The 19,114-nt window shown below is 41.4% G+C and overlaps 1 protein-coding gene across 1 annotated transcript; it reads left to right on the top strand.

The window, feature by feature from the left end:
- The first annotated feature begins 1,671 nt into the window (after window positions 1–1,671).
- Window positions 1,672–4,718, top strand: LOC109763529 (uncharacterized). The gene is made up of 6 exons (XM_020322374.4): window positions 1,672–2,451; window positions 2,521–2,613; window positions 2,695–2,773; window positions 3,463–3,533; window positions 3,660–4,041; window positions 4,533–4,718. Exons 1-5 carry the CDS (start codon window positions 2,449–2,451, stop codon window positions 3,927–3,929), a joined length of 516 nt encoding a protein of 171 aa, XP_020177963.1. The 5' UTR covers window positions 1,672–2,448; the 3' UTR covers window positions 3,930–4,041; window positions 4,533–4,718.
- Window positions 4,719–19,114: the final 14,396 nt, after the last annotated feature.

Raw genomic sequence — 19,114 nt, 5'->3', positions numbered from 1 at the left:
TGAAAACTTCCTTAGGCAAGATTGTTTATCATTCCAATATGCACCCTTATGCACAATATAAGATCATTTGAACAAACTATGTCATGAATGTGGCCATAAGATTGAGCATTTGGGTTGGAAGCCATGCATCTTCACACTTGATAGCTCGTTTCTGAGAACACTTTTTAAAAATAATCGCCGTATTACAAGTTTATAATTTTTGTTGGTAACTTGGCCACATATAATGACACAATGAGAAAGTATTCCAATTTTTTGATTTTTTGAATTTTTTATGCCCGTTTCAAAATGCGGTCAAAACGGCGGGAAAAACCGTTCCTAGCTAGTGGTTGAATCTTGGGATTTTTTTGGTGTTTCTCTTATTAAATAGATACTTATCTACCTAGAAATGATTTTAAAAAAAATAAAGAGCAAACTACGAGGTAGCTACAGTTCAAATTTGACCCGCTTCCAACTGAATCAACGGAAATTTGTCTTTTTCACGAGAGGTGGATCAAAACTTTTAACACCCAACCATTTGGTCAATTGTGCATTAAATATGTCCTAGTATTTTAGAAAATTGATTTGGTACAATTTTGCAACAAATATATGGTAGGTCCTTCACAAAAAAACTCATTTTGGGCACTCGAAAAAATGGAAAATGATTCTTTCGTCCAAAGAAAATGAAAACTTCCTTAGGCAACATTGTTTGTCATCCCAATATGCACCCTTGTGCACAATATGAGATCAGTTTAACAAACTATGCCATGAATGTGGCCCTAAGATTGAGCATTTGGGTTGAAAGCCATGCATCTTCACACTTGATAGCTTGTTTTTGAGAACACTTTTTAAAAATAATCGCCGTATTACAAGTTTATAATTTTTGCTGGTAACTTGGTCACATATAATGACACAATGCGAAGGTTTTCCAATTTTTTGATTTTTTTTGAATTTTTTATACCCGTTTCAAAATGCGGTCAAAACGGCGGGCATGACCGTTCCTAGCTTGTGGTTGAATCTTGGAAAACCTTTTGTGTTTCTATGATTAAATAGATACTTATGTACTTAGAAATGATTTTTGAAAAAAAAAGAGCAAACTATGAGGCAGGTGTAGTTCAAATTTGACCCGCTTCCAAGTGAATTGGCCGAAATTTGTCTTTTTCACCATAGGTGTATAAAAACTTTTTACACCCAACCATTTGGTCAATTTTGCATTAAATATGTCCTAGTATTTTAGAAAATTGATTTGGTACAATCTTGAAATAAATATATGGTAGGTCCTTTACAAAAAACTCATTTTGGGCACTAGAAAAATGGAAAATGAATTTTTAATCAACCATGACCAATTTTTTAGTTAACCACGACCAATTTAGATGGTCATGACATCATATGCGTGTGCTGCATTTTGACTGGTCCGTGGGTGTTTCACGCGGATCGTGGATGGATCACCGTTGGATGCTCCCGGATCCAACGGCTGTCCTCACCCAAAGCCCACCTAAGTCGAAACCCTAGCTCTCCTGAGTCCTTGTGCACATTTCCATCCACCCCCCTCCTCCTTTCTTTCTCGCCTCGCTCTCTTCTCCTTCCTCTCGCCTGACCCTCCCCAATCTCGATCTGCCGCCGCCCCCCACCGCCACCATCGACGACCCGCCGCCCCCACCGCCCCCACCGCCCCCGCCGCCCCCGCCGCCCCCACCGCCCCCGCCGCCCTCTACTCCACAGTCGGCGCCCCTACCCTCTCCTTCTCCCCTCTCCCTACACCCTAGACACATTCGACCGCGGCGACCACCTCCTCCCACGGCCACCGTGCCCTCGTCTCCAACCCCTAGCCGCCGCCTCCAACCTCCACAGCGCCACTACCTCCCTAGCGCCACAGATCCAACCCAAGCGCCCCGTCCTCCGCCGCCGCCCCGTCCCCTGCCGCACCCACGACGTCACGGCCGTGCGCCACCCACCTTCGGATCCCTCCGCCCGCTTGCGCCATTGCTCCCTCTCCGCCTGCGGGGCCGCGCCCCTCGCGCTGCTCCCCGACGACACGGGCCTCGACCCGCGGGGCTCGTCCAAGTGGGGGGCGACCGGTGGCGGTGGCACCAGCGTCGTCGCGAGGGGGCCGCGATTGGCGGGCGACCCGCACCTCTTCCGTCTTCCTCCCCTCGGCCTCGATTCCCCAATCCACCAAACGCCGCCGGCGGCCCCTAACCTCTTCTCCTCTCCCTGGCGACTGGCGAGGGAGGATCCAGATCCACTCGATCGTGGCTGCGGCGGCCACGCACCGGCAGAGGAATCCTCCTCCTCCGACACCATCGCCTACGCGCCCTCCTCCTTCAACCCCCTAGTCCCCTGCCGCGTCCAGCCTCCACATACACCCCTCCTCGCGCCCGACCGAAAGCCTAGCCAGCGGGCGGCCATGGCGGACGAAGCTGCCGCACGCCGGAGGTGCAGCGCAGGCCTCTCTCCTCCAAGACCCTGACAATGGTATTAATCCCTCCTCCCCTTCTCTGTTTTTTTCCTCATTTCCTCATCTGATGCGTGTTTTTTCTGCAGTTTGCTTGGTGTGTGGAGAGGGCCAAAGGACAAGATGCTTCAATCCGGCGAGGACAGAGCCAAAGGACCAAAGTTTGTTCATCTGTTGCCAAGGTGACCCCTCTCCTCTTCTCTATTTTTTGTTCATTTTCTCATATGATCTGATGCGTGCTCTCTTGCTTGGTGTGTGTGCAGTTTGGTACCATCCCGTGGGGAGGGCCAGGGACAAGCTGCTCCGATCCGGCCAGGATGCCCACCATCTATTGTTGCCAAGGTGATCTCTCTCCTCTACATATATATACATATCCTGTTATGCACTTATGCCACACTTGTGCATAAGTCTGCTTATTTGAAGGTCCAACACTTGTGCATACTGATTTGTGTCCTTTTGAATGAATTGTGTTTTCAGACTGCAATTATGTGCTGTTGGTGAAGTGTTTTCTGAGTGAACTAGGAACGTTAGAAGGATATGATGTGGTTGTATCAGTTTCAGCATGATGATTCTCAGCCCCGCCCCGCCTTTAAGCTATGCATTCATAAGAAACATTCTATAGTCACTTCGAATGAGAAAAAGTGTAGTTAATTCAGGTTGTGAACATTTCTTAGGAGTTATGTTAAGACACATACATCACAGCACTTTGTTGAAACCAATTGGAAAACAATGGAGTAGCCTAACAGGTCCTGTTTGACAGTTTTTTAACATATAACAATACTTAGGGATATACGTAACTGTTTTGATTCTGCTTGCAGCACCCACCCAAGTCCTTTATTTTTCTAATCAATATACATTCTCTATACATGCTTTCATCCATCACTGTATCTTTGCATGATTAAATTCTTTCTGCTTGCTCAAAACATGTTCAACTACATATGCTTCATTTCCACCTTTTTTACCCAATGAAAAATAACTGAGATTGGTTGTGTAATTGACCCTCCTCCTGTGTTTGTTTAACTTTTGTGCAGGCCTTGAGGTTAAGCCTAACCAGTCCGTCAATGTTTCACCTGATGACGAGCACTTTCTCCATCTCTCCCAGGTCTGTTGCTGCTGCCTTGTGCTCAACATTTCAATTAACTCTTCCGTACCTATTATAGTATTGATTGATGATGATTGAAACATGGTAATTATTGATCTATTCCTCTTGTGTGCGTTTCCATGCCAGGGTGCCCTTGGTGAAGTGAAGAAGGATGACAAGGCAACCATGTTCGTCAAGATCGGCGACCAGAAGTTAGCCATCAGGACCCTCTCTACTGACAAGTTCCCTCAGATTCAGTTCGACCTCGTCTTTGAGAAGGAGTTTGAGCTGTCACACAATTCCAAGACATCCAGCCTGCTAAGGGAGATGAATATCCTTTTCTATAGTAGTAAGAATGTGTCTTCTTCTTCTTACGTCAAGTACACATTTACATGTCTTATGTACAATACTACTTGAGTCTTGTTTCCTTGAGCTGCCTTTTCTCCTGCTTCCATGATGGATTTTTATTCCGAGGATGAATCTAAGGAGGAGGAAGAGAAGATCATCCCAGCACTCACCAAGGAAAATGGTATGCAAATTTCTCCTTTGCTTCTAGTTCGTGGTTCCTTAATTCATTTGCACATCTCTCTTAAATGGAACATCAGGGGAAATGGAGAGTTGACTCTTTGCCAATGTACTTTGTTCTTCATTTGCACTTTGTTGTCCTGCTACTGTTAATTTTTACTGCCATGGTGTTGATACTGCTTAGAATATGACCTGTGCCTAAATTTTAGTAGCATTTGTCGTCAAAAACATGATTGTATTGTGAGCAAGCAAGTTTTTGGAGTCTTCTTAGAGCCTGATGCTATTTAGTTTTTGTACACCAATATAACATTCGCTATATTTACTCATGGTTGTTACTGTTACCCATGCCCTCATGCTTCAGGATTGACTCCTAGCTGCTTGTGTATTTGTTTATTATTCTGTTCATTATTCTTTTCATAGTTGTTTTATGTTGGAACATATTTCTTTCATTCTGACTTGATAGTGATAATAACGATCACTTCCTCTCTTTTGCAGGAGCTCTAGGCTGAAGAATTTGGATGATGGGAAGGCTTCATCTTTGTAGCTAATTATATGTTCGTGCGTGATTAAAAATATGTACTGGTTGTAATATACTACTACATAGCAGTACTTTTGAAGCTGTTCTAAATTCTTGGATGATGTGAACTATGGCATGCTTGTAATATATATATAGGACGCCCATATGGGACACCTAGGTGTCTATTCTACAACTGATTGTAGAATAATATTCTACAATATGCAAGCCCCTATATAAGGTAGTTTTCAATTGGACACCCACCCGACCAGGCAACACCTGCCCGGATCCCGAAAACAGATCCCCGATCCCGTCCTCTCCCTCCCGACGAACCATCCCACCCCGCCGTGCGCACCTCTCCCTCCCAGGCGAACCATCCCACCCCCGCCGCGCGCACCTCTCCCTCCCCGGTGAGCCATCCCACCCCCGCCGCGCACCTCTCCCTCCCCGGCGAGCAATCCCACCCTCACCGCGCACCTCTCCCTCCCCCGGTGAGCCATCCCACCCTGCCGCGCGCACCTCCCTCCCCGGTTAACCACCTTCTTCCCACGGTGAGGCTGCCCCTGGTTCCCCTCCGGCGGCGAGGACAGAGTAGCGAGCGGCGCGAGATTGACGAGATCTCGACCGGCGGCGACGCCCCAGTTAACCACCTTCTACGGGTGCGGGGTTATTACGGGTTCCAACGTCGAGCACAAGCACGAGCTCCTTCTCCAGCGAGAGGTGCCAGGTAAAAATGTACTTCTCTTCATCGTGGCATTCTGTGGCATTCTTTTTACTCCGGCGGGCGGCGAGGAGATTGAATGAAATTTTGACCTGCTGAGTGGAGAATTACGTGAAGTACAAAGGTAGCAGTAATGGGAAGTACATACAATATTTAGGTAGAAGTACAGAGCAGTACAGCATGCGAGCGAGGAAGTACCTGCTGAGAATTATTCCTGATAGGGAGGCAGTACCATAATTACACTGAGAGAAGTACCGAGTAGTTTGAAGTCGCAGTACAGGGTGTCCTTTATGCTAATTTGGTACTCATCTTTTGCAGCTGCTGCTTGGAGCTGTGGAATTAGCAAGCTTAGGGAAGTGCAAAAAGGTTCTGTGTAGTGAAGAGTAGCAGTATAGAATATCTTGAAGCAGCAGTGCAGAGCAACACAGAAAATCACTACAGGTGAGAACTATAAATATCGATTTCGAGAAACTTCCTTGTGTCAATTTAGATGAGCTCTGACAATTAGTTTGTCGTTTTGTCGTTTAGTGCGAGACATCATGCCACCCCGTGCAGCAAAAGCGCCTACTTGGTCAAGAAAAATTACCAATGAAATGAAGAATACGAGAACGTCTCCAAGATTTAAGCAAAGTTTGACTCATTTGCCAAATCGGGCAGCTGACTCAACTGCAATTGCACATGTTGTTACACATGAAAACGTCGATCCCTATGCTCGAACTGAGGTGAGGTCCTCAATCAAAAGAAAAATGTTTACAACTCATTGCTATATATCGTTACTAATTGCGATTCTGTTATAATAACTGTACTACAATACTACACTTAATACATTTGGATTTTGGATTCTGAATACCTATTACATTTTTTAAAGCAGTACAACAATATCTGTGAGAAGAAGTACAAATTTACAAATCTTGTTTTGTGTCACTATATTCATGCTCATGGTTATCAAAAAAAAAGAAGTATAGGTTTTGATTTCAAAGAAGTACATCTAAGGTACAGAAGCAGTACAGCCATGAGAAAATCTGACAATTCCTCATCAATTTTCTGACCACTTTCAGGTTGATGATTATGGTTTGCCATTGGATGCTACTCCTCTCGTCACGAATGCAGTGCCTCTGCGGTGCATAATGGAAGATCCGCCAAATTTTTATGTCACTGGATATTCACCTGATCCTAGCAGCATGGAGCCGTCGCCGCAACCTCCGAGCAGTTTCGTTTTCTCTGGATCATCAATATTGCCGAAAGCTGGCCATACAAGTAAATGTGTTGGGCCACAAGTGCCACCACGTATTGAGCGTATTGTGCGTGAGGTTTCAGGCATGCAGAGTAGCCGAACAAAAATTCCTGAGATTGGGGCTTTACATCCACCATATGTGGATGTGGATTCTGCGCATGCTGATACAAGTACGCTCAACATGCATAAAGTACCTGCGGCTTGCCACACAGCTGGAAACACCACAAATCGCCGCCCTAAAATTGTTCCTGGAGTAGCAGGTTTGCATCCTCCGAGTCGTAAGCAGCCAGGTGTGGGTGATCATACGCTGCCTCCACGTCCACCTTCATCGACTTCAAAGCAACAACTAGTGCGCAACAATACGTCAAAGAAATTGCCGGTGCACCCGAAACGTGACCCGCTGCTGCACAAATCAGTGGTTACGCCTCCTTGTCCGATACAACCTGACGACTGCATAAGTCCAGAGGAGAATCGAAAGTATATCCATGTGAGTATAATAAACAGATGTTATTACTACATTTTCATAGTCAAACTACCTCTTGTTTACAAAGCAGTACAAATGTAGTTGAACAGCAGTACCTTTTTACTTGTATATGTAGTAACTCATATAAAATGAAAAGCAGTACTATGAACAAGTAAGAAATGATAGCATCTGTACAGTTTTTCTTTGTCTAATAAGGATCATTAAAACCACACATAGTGCGGGAACACACCCAAAAATGGCTGTTCCAACTATCTGCTCAGTGTTGTATTGGCACACGGACGGCACGTTTGTCACGCCGGCACTGTGCAGTTGATTGGAACAAGAAAACATTTTTTGTGCTGGTTTTCTTCACATGAAGGTGTCATAAAAAGCAGTACAAGAATATTGTTACATGGCAGTACAATAAAGTACTTTCATAGCAGTACAAGTATGTGTGTTTGTTTTGTATGGAACTCACTTCTTAGGCATCTTTATGTACATTTTGGATTTATTTTGCAGAAATCTGACCTCCCTGATTACCTTGTACCAAAGATGGGGATGGTGTTCGAGGACTTCGAAGCAGGCAGAGTGTTCTACAATAGATACGCCAGGCACGTTGGCTTTGGAACAAGAATTGGACAGAAGAGTGGTTTCAATAGATACCTGTACTGCACACGTGAAGGGGAGCACGTGAGCTCTGTTTCTGAATCTGAGTGTCAGCGGGACAAGACGACAAAGCGATGTGGATGCAAGGCGAAGCTGCGATTAAAGGGGAATGAGCACGATGATACAGTAGTCATTGTCGACATCAATTTTGAGCACAACCACCAACTAATACAGAGCCCTTCCATGCTTGTGTTTCTTCATTCCCACAAGTCATTTGACCCCACTATATTGGATTATGTTAAGTTCCTCCAGTTCCAGAATGTTCAGCACCATACAATTATGTCTATCCTATATGGATCCCTCGGTGGCGGTCAGTTCTTGGCGTTGCACGGACGCGATTTAATCAACAGGTAACAACAAAAATGATATACACTATCTTTTCAGCTTGTGATTTCATGACCATTAAAAAAGCTTCGGAAAGAACATGCTACTGAACAGTGTACAACCTTTTGTGTTGTTGAAATATGCAGGAAGCTTCTTAACTCTAAGGAAGATAGCATCGATGACGTGAAGAAGCTGTTGGGATTCTTTGCTGAGATGAAAGCAGTAAATAATGAATTCTTCTTCGACTTCCAGATTGATGAGTTTGGTCGCATAAAGAACATCTTCTGGGCTAATGCAAGCTGCAGGGGCGCGTACCAAGATTTTGGTGATGCGATGACATTTGACACCACTTATAAGACAAATCAGTACCTTATGCCTTTGGGAGTATTTGTAGGAGTAAACAATCATCTCCAGTCAACAATATTCGCGTGTGCCCTTGTAAGGGATGAATGTGAAGAATCTTTTGCTTGGCTATTCAGAACCTTCTTTGAATGCAACAATGGGAAGCAACCTACAATAATTTTAACAGGTATAACACATTCCAATTTATATAGATCGTGGACATATAGACTGACATTGTAGTTAGTTTACCTAGAAGCAGTTTTTTATATGAAATAACTATGCAAGTAATTTAGAAGTTTTTAATTTGAAATACCAAAAGTTCAGGGACATTATGCAAAAAGAAGTTCTAATTTTACTATACAAGCAATACAAACATTATATTATCAGAAGTTCTAAATTTATAACACTAACCATGCCCCTTCCATTTTCTAATCAGACCAGTGCCCTTCGATGACCCCTGCGATAAAACAAGTTTTCACCAGGTCCCTACACAAGTTTTGCCGATGGCATATAACAAACAAGTACACCTCGCATATTTCATACTTGTACAACTTGCACCCCACTTTGAAGGCTGAGTTTGAGGCAATCATAAATTGGCCCCTGATGCCAACTGAATTTGAGACAGCTTGGCACCAGCTAGTTGATAAATACAAGCTTCATGATGATCACAGCATGATTCTGCACATGTGGGCAGACAGGAAGGAATGGATATAGGCTTACTTCAAAGAGGTTTTCTCTGCAAGGATGACTTCGACTCAACGAAGTGAAAGTATGAACTACATACTCAAGAAAGGATTTGTCAAACAGGACCAAAACCTGCACCGATTTGCTGAGCAAGTAAACAACTGCATATTTTCAAGGAGGCAAGTTGAAAATGCACAGACATTGGCATCAATGGTACGCTATCAATTCAAATTTCTTTTGTCTTTGTAAAAAGAAGTGGTAGATTACAGTTTTCGGGGAGGTACAGAAATAATACAGGGGAGAAGTACAGTTGTTACAGTTTACAGAAGTACAACAACTTCTTGCACTTGATATTTCCATACAACCATACTGACACACTTGCTTAAAACATTTTGCAGACAGAACCAAACACAAGAACTTATTACGGTTTTGAGAAGCAGTTCAGTGAGCACTATACAAAAGCCGTATTCACCGAGTTCAGGAGGAAACTTAAAAATAGCACACTCTTCCGCATAAAGACAAGCCAGGATCCTACAGTTGACAAACATAATTATCTTGTGTCCTACCATGAGCCAACGGATACGTTCTCATGGTCAAACCATGAGTTCAAAGTTGTTGCGAACACTGAGACAGAGGAATACAGCTGCGAGTGCATGCTGTTTGATCATACAGGTAAATATAGACAGAGAACACAAATAATGTTTACACGTCCAATTCCAAAATATACAAAAAGTGAATTTACTATTTATGGTTTTTTCATGATGAAAACTAATTGTTTTTTCATGCACAAAAACTACCTGCTCCTAGGTCTGTTCTGCGTGCACATAATTGCAATGCTCGAGCACCTGAGAGTGAAGAGTGTACCTGATATCTACATCCTAAAGAGGTACACTACGAGAGCGAAGGCAAGGGAAACATTTGACAGGAGAGACTACAAGACTGAATCATTTGACGGGTCTTCGTTCCTGCATCAACAAAATGAACTTCTCCAAATAGCTTTGAAAATTGTGAGAACAGGAGGCAAGTCAGACGACCAGCACGTAACAGCGAAAGCTGGCCTGCTAGAAGTGTTAAACAGGGTTGAAGCAGTGGGTTCATCAACAGCAGCTGATGATGATGATGGTGATCAAGGTTTTGGTTACCAGTCGAAATTTCAAGATTTCCCATGGTTACCGCGTATTTCCGTGCCCCTCGGTAAATCCACATACCGAGCAAAAAATACCATTATTTTTTAAAATTTTGAATTTTAACGCTCGATTTGTAGTAAAGTGCCTAGGATCTAATTAATGCAAGGAGAGTTGATTCTGACGTGTTCATAGCAACCTAGTTCCTGTTTTGACAGGTCTTTGGTTTGAATGTTCGTTCATTCATTTATTTGAATTCAAAATTCAACTATAAAATTCGTTCAAAATATTCTTGGTATTTCTCGGTAACCGTGGTAACCACGTTTATCAGTCACCCTCAGTAAAATTGCCTCATTCGGTAACCAAAACCTTGATGGTGATGCATGCACTCCACCAGATATAAACCAGTTTGAGCCTGACTTATCAACAGAGATGCCGAGAACATCGCATGACGATGATGACATGCCTAGTACTGGATGCAATGCTCAAGCTGTAACTAAGGCTATCTTACCTCCACCAATATCAAAAACTAAGGGCAGCAGGTATAAGAACACAGCTGAATCGAGACCATCGGTGGCTGGAAAGAAAATGAAGCTGGAAGAAGCAGTCCTAAAAACAGATGACAAAACTGAAACAGGGAAGAGGAAATGTGGTATGTGCGGCGAGATTGGGTCAGGGGCTCAGGGCACAATGCGAGGTCGTGTCCAACAAAATTTCCCAAAGATGAAAAGAAACAACTGAATAAAAAAAGTAAAAGGATATGCCAGGGATGCAAGCAAATTGGGTCAGGGCACAACATTCTAAGCTGTCCAGTGATCAAAGCTGCTTTGGAGATAGCAAAGAAAATAAATCAGAAATCTAAGAAGAAGAATAATATGTCCACTGCAGAAGATGATGATGAAGAAGAAGAAGAAGAAGAAGAAGAAGAAGAAGAAGAAGAAGAAGAAGAAGAAGAATAATAATAATAATAATATGAATAGGAAGGAGAAGAAGAGGATGATGATGAAGACAATGATATTGATGAAGAGGACACCGAAGAAGAGGAAGAACGAACACCACCTCCCCCACCCAAAAAAAGCAAGATACAACAGCAATAATCAAGCGCCAAAACAAACACCAACAAGGAGTAGCTCTAGATTAAAGAAATGTTGATTAGCTTGTATAATATATTAACTTGTCATATTGCTGCATGGGTTGTATGTTACTCTCAGAACATAGATGATATATACTACAGCTACTGTGCAAACCAATTTCAGACTTAAAAATATGCTGATTTGGATGGATGAGTACAATTTACTTGTTATATTGCTGTAAAAAGTTATATGGTAATGTGCTAATGTGAGTCATGACTGATATATAAACAAATACATTGACATTGAAAATTGATCTGGTTCTATAAAACCCATAGATTTAACAAACTTTGCAATTATATATAAACAAATACATTGACATTGTAAATACATATATATATATATACAGACTTTGCAAGTATTATTTTAACAAACAACAAGTTTCAAAGAAGTACAGAATACATAGATAAAGAAGTACAAACGTAACACTAAAGGAAGTACATATACTATTATGACATCAGTTCTATAATTTTGAAAAATAAAAGTACTTTAAAAAAATCAAGGTACTACAGCAGTGACTATACGCCCTGACTTCGCATATAGTAAAAATGTTTCTGTATCATTTCTGCTTGCCTTCCTTTTAGAAACATATATAAAATGGTGCCTAACCACACCCACCTACCAACAACCCCCCCCCCCCCCCCCCCACACACACACCCCCCTAAGATAGATGGTGAGGCTCTGGTGTGACGGACTCGCCTCCACATGCGATGTCGCGGCACGCCGCGTCGTCGCCTGCTACGACTCGTTCCTACCTCGGCCTCACCGGGTGGGCCTGCGCCTCGTTAGCGCTCGCCGCAGGCCCACCCAGCTTGGCCTCGCGCTAACACAGATGGGGGTGCAAGTTCACTCAGTACAAGACATTGTAAGGGGGGGGGGGGGGGGGCGGGGGTGTCTCCCCCCGACCCGACCCCCCCCCCTTCCATAACAAGTAAAATATTCTATTATATTTAACAAAATGAATTATTCAGTAAAAAATGCTTGCAGGACAAAAATGATGCTATAAAGAATACATTTTGAGTAAAAAATCTGTGTTGAAAAAGAAGTACAGTAAATACAACTGTAGGAAGTACAAATAAGCAAAAGTGGAAGTACAAGAATATATTTTCAATAAATTTAAAAATTGATGCCAAATGTTTCAGCATAATTCACACTAAATACACATCATCCAGCAGAGATGTTTTGCATGCTGATAAGGCGACAATATTCCCACAAATAAAGTAGTTCTTCACACAACAGATCATCTAGATTACAAAAAGGACACATTGTCTAGCACATATCCTAGTCGCACTACATATTGTGCGTCATCAAATCATTCAGCTGGGAGCTGAGTTAACATCAGCAGCAGTTCTTCACCCTGTGTTGACAACGTAGAAGTAGGGGAGAGGCACTGGATTTCCTCCGGAAGGTCCTCAAGAGGCACCTTGTTATCCTCATGGAAAAGAACTCTGAACATGTACTCAGCCTTCCAGTCCTCAGAACGGTCCTGCGACAAAAAATAAAAATGTCAGCACAATGAGCGGCAAAAAAACAGATATGAAGAAAATATTTTTTGCTTCATAAAACAAAAACTGGGTAGTCTGCAGGGACAAACATCGTAGTTCTTGATATGCTCGACACATCGATACCCATCATACGTGCACGCAAACTTGAGGCAATAGATACCACACTCATTAACTCCCTGTTGAGCAGGCATCAAGTAGTGGGGTTTATCTGCAATCTTGCTCCAGCACGGTATATTGTTCTTCTTGCACGCTTCTTTGCCATAAACAGCTTGCATAACAGCATCAAACCTTTTGCCCTGTAAAAACAGAGGTGAACTCAATCCTTGAAGGGTAAGAAACTGTTTACTAAAATATCAAAATGGAACAAGAAAAAATTATAAACATAAAAGTAAAGAAGCATAAACTCACAATTTCTTTTACATCACGTTTGTGGAACTCGCTCCTTGTTATTTGAGTGCTGCTTCTTGTCGGCCAATTTAATGAATCCAGGACATCAAATGTCTTACGGGATTTGTTCAGAACGTACAGCGAATGGTGGAAAGTATCTGAAGTACCAACAGGTTTACAGTTGGGGAGCAAGATCTGTTTTTAAAAATAACAACCAGATGTGTAAGAAGTAGTTACATATACAGATAAAACAACTGTGTGCACTGCAAAAACAAGCAGAAAAAAGAACATGCTAACACCTAAATGAAAATTTTAACAAACTATACTAACCAAGTCTGCCAACAAAAGATTTTGTGAAGGCTTCACCAAATTGTGGAACGACCTAACTGCTTCCTCGAGATCAAAATTTGTGGTGTTCGTCAAATTATCCAGTCCAAGAACATACTTCACATCAAAGAAAAAGTGCTTTAAGATCAGAAAATACAGGGTACACATCAAAATACAAAAAGAAAAATAACATACACATGAAAATAAGAGAAACTTGCTAATAGAATCAAAAACATTACCGCAACGAAGTATGAGCTCAAAAGTACATGCTTCCCAGAAGCAAAAACATGACTCATGGTTGCATCAGAATTAAAGCTAGAAATGACAAAGTCCATCATCTCGCCTTCGATCTGCCCATATTGAGCAAAATTCCTTACGAAATCTTCACCGGTGAAAGTTGTCTCAACCTCAAAACCAGTGTCATCAACACCGTGAACGAACCTAGCAAAAGTTGTTCTGCAATTGGCAAAAATGAAGATAAAATGAACTAAATTAACATAAGTTATTAAAATGATTACATCTACAATTTTGAAGAAGCTAATGAAGGCAGTACATGTTTAAGCAATACATGGCAGTACAAAGGTTGAAATTAGGGAAGTACAAAAATACAAAACCAAGAAGTTCAATTATAAAACTTTGAGAAGTACTAGAATCATTATCAGAATTCAGTACAAACTTGTTTAACCAAAAGCAGGGTACTTGCTTTTAAAGCACAAAAAACATGGCAGCAAGAAAAATAAGAAAAAATAGAAAAGAATAAGAATATACTATTGCGAAGCACAAGATTAACTAAACATCTAAAATATTAGCAAAACTAGTAAGATCAAGAAGAACGCACAGTTTATACTTCTGAAATGCATGCTTGCTTAGCATGAAATCCTTCAAAAGCCTAGCATTTTGGATATTACTATACTCGACGGGCCTTAGCTGCTCAACCGGCTGACTCCACTTCTTTGCTTTCTTTGGTGCACGCTCATTGGACAATAAATTCGAAGAGTCGATCCCGGGAGCTTTCTTATTCTTCTTTGCAGGGAAAATTGCCCCTTGCTTACCATGAGCCAGCCTGCTGGACCTTGTGGTTATTATTGGCCTGACAAAGTCATCGGTGTCAGTAGATTCATGTCCAACAGCAATTTTCTCGAAATCTGAATCAGACTCTATAGCCGGCTTCTTCTTGCTGGACGGCGTTTTCGTAACGACGGGCTTCTCTTTCAGAACCTCGACATCTTCTTGGCTACTAATAGTAATAACTTCATGAGAAGGCTTAACCATTTGGGTCTCAAACAGTGAAAAGCTTTCATCCCCAACGTTCATACATTCACCTGCATTAAATTGACAAAGACAGAAATTTAAAATAAAAAAATGAAGTACAAAATATCATGAGAGACATGTGAAACCATAAAAGAGAGTGATCTAGCACAAAACTTGCATAACAAAAAGTAGCAAAAAGATGTACAGATAACACTGCTGCTATGATGGCTATATCACAGCTACAAGAAGTACAATAATGATGCAACTGGAAGTGCAGGTAAAAATTTTATATAACAGGCTGATCAGAACAAAACACAAAACTAGTAAATACTAACCTGGATGATAGCCGAACAGCTTGTTAAAATCAATATTGAAATGGCCAGACATAGCCCAACTAAAAAGCATGGTCTTCTTCATGTTGGCAATGTCAGCATGTGCAAAGTTCATAAGTTCTTTACCATCCCACGACTGAACAGTCGGCAGCATGAAAAACCCACAAGAACACCTTCATACACAACAAAAGGAAAAAAACACTAATGTGAATGAATTGAAAAAAGGTGTTATCCATCTAGCAAAAAGAAGTGTGTGATAAGAAAAAATGTGCGCATGTCTCACCCATCTTCTTGTTTCTCTGTGCTCATATATCTGGTCTCAAAACTGTCGATGTTATCAGGTTTTAGATGGATATCCATTTTATTGCTAACAGCCCTCCAGAGAATCTTAACATTCTTCACCATTTTCAGGAAAATGGTCCACCCATCCCGGTCATCCTTGTCGTACAGAGAATCAATGTACTGGAAGCAATGTCTTTTCATGTCTATGCTGATGGTCACCCAGTGACCAATACGAGCTGACTCAGCTGGATACCTTTTGGGAGGAGGAGGATCTAACGTTGGGAACACAATCTGCGAAAACAATATAAAGCACAGGCAAAATAACAAAAAGTCACTAAAAAAACACAAAAAACAAAACCACACACACAAAGATAACCAAAATTATAATTTACTCACAATATCCTTCTTGTCAATACGCTCGTCTCCGACTCTCTTTGAAAACCATTTAATCACGGGAGCAGATATATCTCCACGATACAACTTAGACTACACAAAAATATTAAATAAAGCAAGCATAAACAAAAGGTACGCTCACAAAAATAAAGTAGCAAGCAAAAAAAGATAGGCAAAAGATCAAAATATAAGAAACAAACTTACAGTGATCCAGTAGGGCACAACCAACTTTTCAGATTCTTTATACCTCTCTGATAAAATGTAGATCCCAACAGACGCTACTTCTGTGCCAAGCATGCCATCAGGGCGAAACGCTCTAGCAATATCCAATACGGTAGCTTTGCAATAGATATTCTCAAACATAACTTCTCCACTGAAAATTATTATGTACCGCATAATAATCAGAAGGACACAGGTGAAATAACAAAATTATAAAAGCATGAAAAAAGGTAGAACAGAGGAAATAAGAATACAAAACATACGCAATCTTGTCCTTTTCTTCAATAGAAGTAACTGCATTGTAAAACCTTTCAACAGAATCTGGAATCTTAACCTCATCTTGTATCAAATGATCAAAATAATCAACACCTGCAGAAAAAGAAGTACATTAAAAGAAGTACATAATATACAGGTAGAGGAAGTACATAAACAACTTTAGGAGAAGTACAGAACCTCATGACATAATGAAAAGTGTAGCTACTGTAGATACACAAGAAGTACAGATATAAAGCAGTGCCTAACTAAAACAGTACAGAAACAACTGCAAATGCAGTTCTGAAATCAAGATGTGCTAGTCAGTTGAGCTACTGTAGCTAACAAGAAGTACATAAACAACTTTAGGAGAAGTACAGAACCTCATGACATAATGAAAAGTGTAGCTACTGTAGATACACAAGAAGTACATATATAAAGCAGTGCCGAACTAAAACAGTACAGAAACAACTGCAAATGTAGTTGTGAAATCAAGATGTGCTAGTCAGTTGAGCTACTGTAGCTAACAAGAAGTACAGCACTAAAAAGCAGTACAAATATACCTTCAACAAGGGGAAAGGTAGTACAAACATACATACACAATGTAAAGCACAAAAGGCATCAGGACACAAAAGCACAACATCGATTACACCGATATAAACATATTACAAGTATCACAAATGTTTCCCGAAACACATATTGTACATTTTTTTCACAAAAGAAACCCACTTCCCATAAACATACATCACACACTCAAAGATCACCGCAATAGCAAAAAGGTTTAAAGCTTAGAGATGGGTGTGGACGTTATTTGTTCTTGCCTATGTCTTTGCCTGCAGAAGATGGCGCAGCTTTAACAACAAGATCCGGCACAACAACAGATGGGATCTCGTGTGCATCCGATACGGGAACAGCTTCGCGCTCAATGCCAGCATCAACAGTAGCGGATGTCTTCTCAAGAGCAGCTGTGACTGTAGTAGAATCACTATGACCGGCGGCAACTTCAACTGGATCTTCATGAGCAGCTTCAGCAACACCAGCTTCTGGTTTCTTCACAACTCCAACATCACCAGTAAGTTGTACATCTGTCTCTTCATGATGATCTTCTCGCGTCGAAACACTGGACGCCACATGATGCTCAGGGGCACAAAATTGAGATAATGTTGGCCCACCAGTACTCACCTAACAAAAACACACAAAATTAAGAAATCATAGCAAAGCAGAAACATACTTGTACAAAAGATATCTCACCTTATCTACATGAGGAACAGTAGAATCAATGTGTTCCCCTTCCCCACCAGCACATGTATGCACTCCGGCAGCAGCAGCACCAGCATCTCCGCCGGAAGTAGGACAATCTCCCTTAGAAATCTCCGTGAGATACTTTTGTGCGTGCTCTTCGAAAGGCTTGCAGCGACCATCTTGCATGGTCTTGTACATTACAAAACCATCCTTGATCTGGGATAAAGATTTCTGCAAATGATCAAGATTGACAGCCTCAGCATCCAACACAATCCTGTGAGCATCTTCATTAAATGCAAGCTCAGGGGGCAAAACTCCAGCAGTGCTGCTCAGACGGCTGGTGGTGGTAGGCAGCTGAAGTGACAACTGAACTGCCTTTGCTATTGCAGCATCAAGCTCTTGGAAAGTGGAATCAAACAAAGTACCCACTCCTTCCGATGAAACACCTGCAGCACTACTGCTTCCCGCAAACTTACGGCTACTAGCGTGAACAATTCCTGAGGAAGGTTCAAACTTCCTCTTTTTGGGATACACACAATAATTGGTACCAGTCACTTCAACGCTTTCATCAAAATAGATAATATCGTTGCACCCCTTCCACTACAAAAAGAGAGTGCAAAAATGTTATACAACAAAATAATACACTAATAGACAAAAGTTAAATAAAATAAAATGTATAATAACCTAACAAATATAAAAAAGAAGTATAAAGCAGTACTAAATGAACAAGAAGTACTGAGATGAACACTAAAGCAGTACAAACAATGTATGCAAGGTAGTACGAACAGATGCAAAACATAATAACTTTGTGTGAGTGTGCTGAGATGAACACTAAAGCAGTACAAACAATATATGCAAAGCAGTACAAACAGATGCATAATAATTTGTATAAAAAAGAAGTATAAAGCAGTACTAAATGAACAAGAAGTGCTGAGATGAACACTAAAGCAGTACAAACAATGTATGCAAAGTAGTACGAACAGATGCAAAACATAATAACTTTGTGTGAGTGTGCTGAGATGAACACTAAAGCAGTACAAACAATATATGCAAAGCAGTACAAAAAGATGCATACATAATAATTTGTGTGAGTGAGATGTGGTGACAGTATTTATATATTGTATTTTTGTTAGCCAAATATGTGGGGGGAGACCCCCGCCCCCCCAACACCCCCTAACCTCTTACCACAATACCTACCTCCAAACTTCACATAAGATTAATTACTAATTAAGAAAACAGGACAGCACCAAAAAGTATAATACTTACAACTAAAAGAATTGCACTACAAAGGATGGTACTAAAGAACTCACCGGCAACTTGCCAAAGATCCAAGATCTAGGGTCCGGGCCACCTTTCTTCAAAATATCCAGATTGGCAAGTTTCATAAGCTTCCTAGGATCCATGTAGATGGCACGGGGGTACCTCTTATCTTTACGGTTAATGGAGCGGTGGTCCAGACAATCCAAATAAGCTAGAACAGGCGCAATAACACAACCAGGAAGAGCTCTCCAGTCTGCACCTGCTTTCTGCCAGGCTTCAATAGCAAGTCTCAGCTCGTCAACAATCAGCTGACAAATCTGCATGTTTTTCAACTTGACAATGTCAAAGTCTTCAACCATTGTCGCCTCCTTCTTCACACGCAGAGAATACCCTGGGCAGAAAAACTTGTTGTACAAAATCAGACC

This window comes from Aegilops tauschii, chromosome 2, assembly GCF_002575655.3.
Source record: "Aegilops tauschii subsp. strangulata cultivar AL8/78 chromosome 2, Aet v6.0, whole genome shotgun sequence".
Lineage (NCBI taxonomy): Eukaryota > Viridiplantae > Streptophyta > Magnoliopsida > Poales > Poaceae > Aegilops > Aegilops tauschii.
The sequence above is the reverse complement of the archived record's forward strand: the minus strand, read 5'-3'. Positions and strand labels throughout refer to the sequence as shown.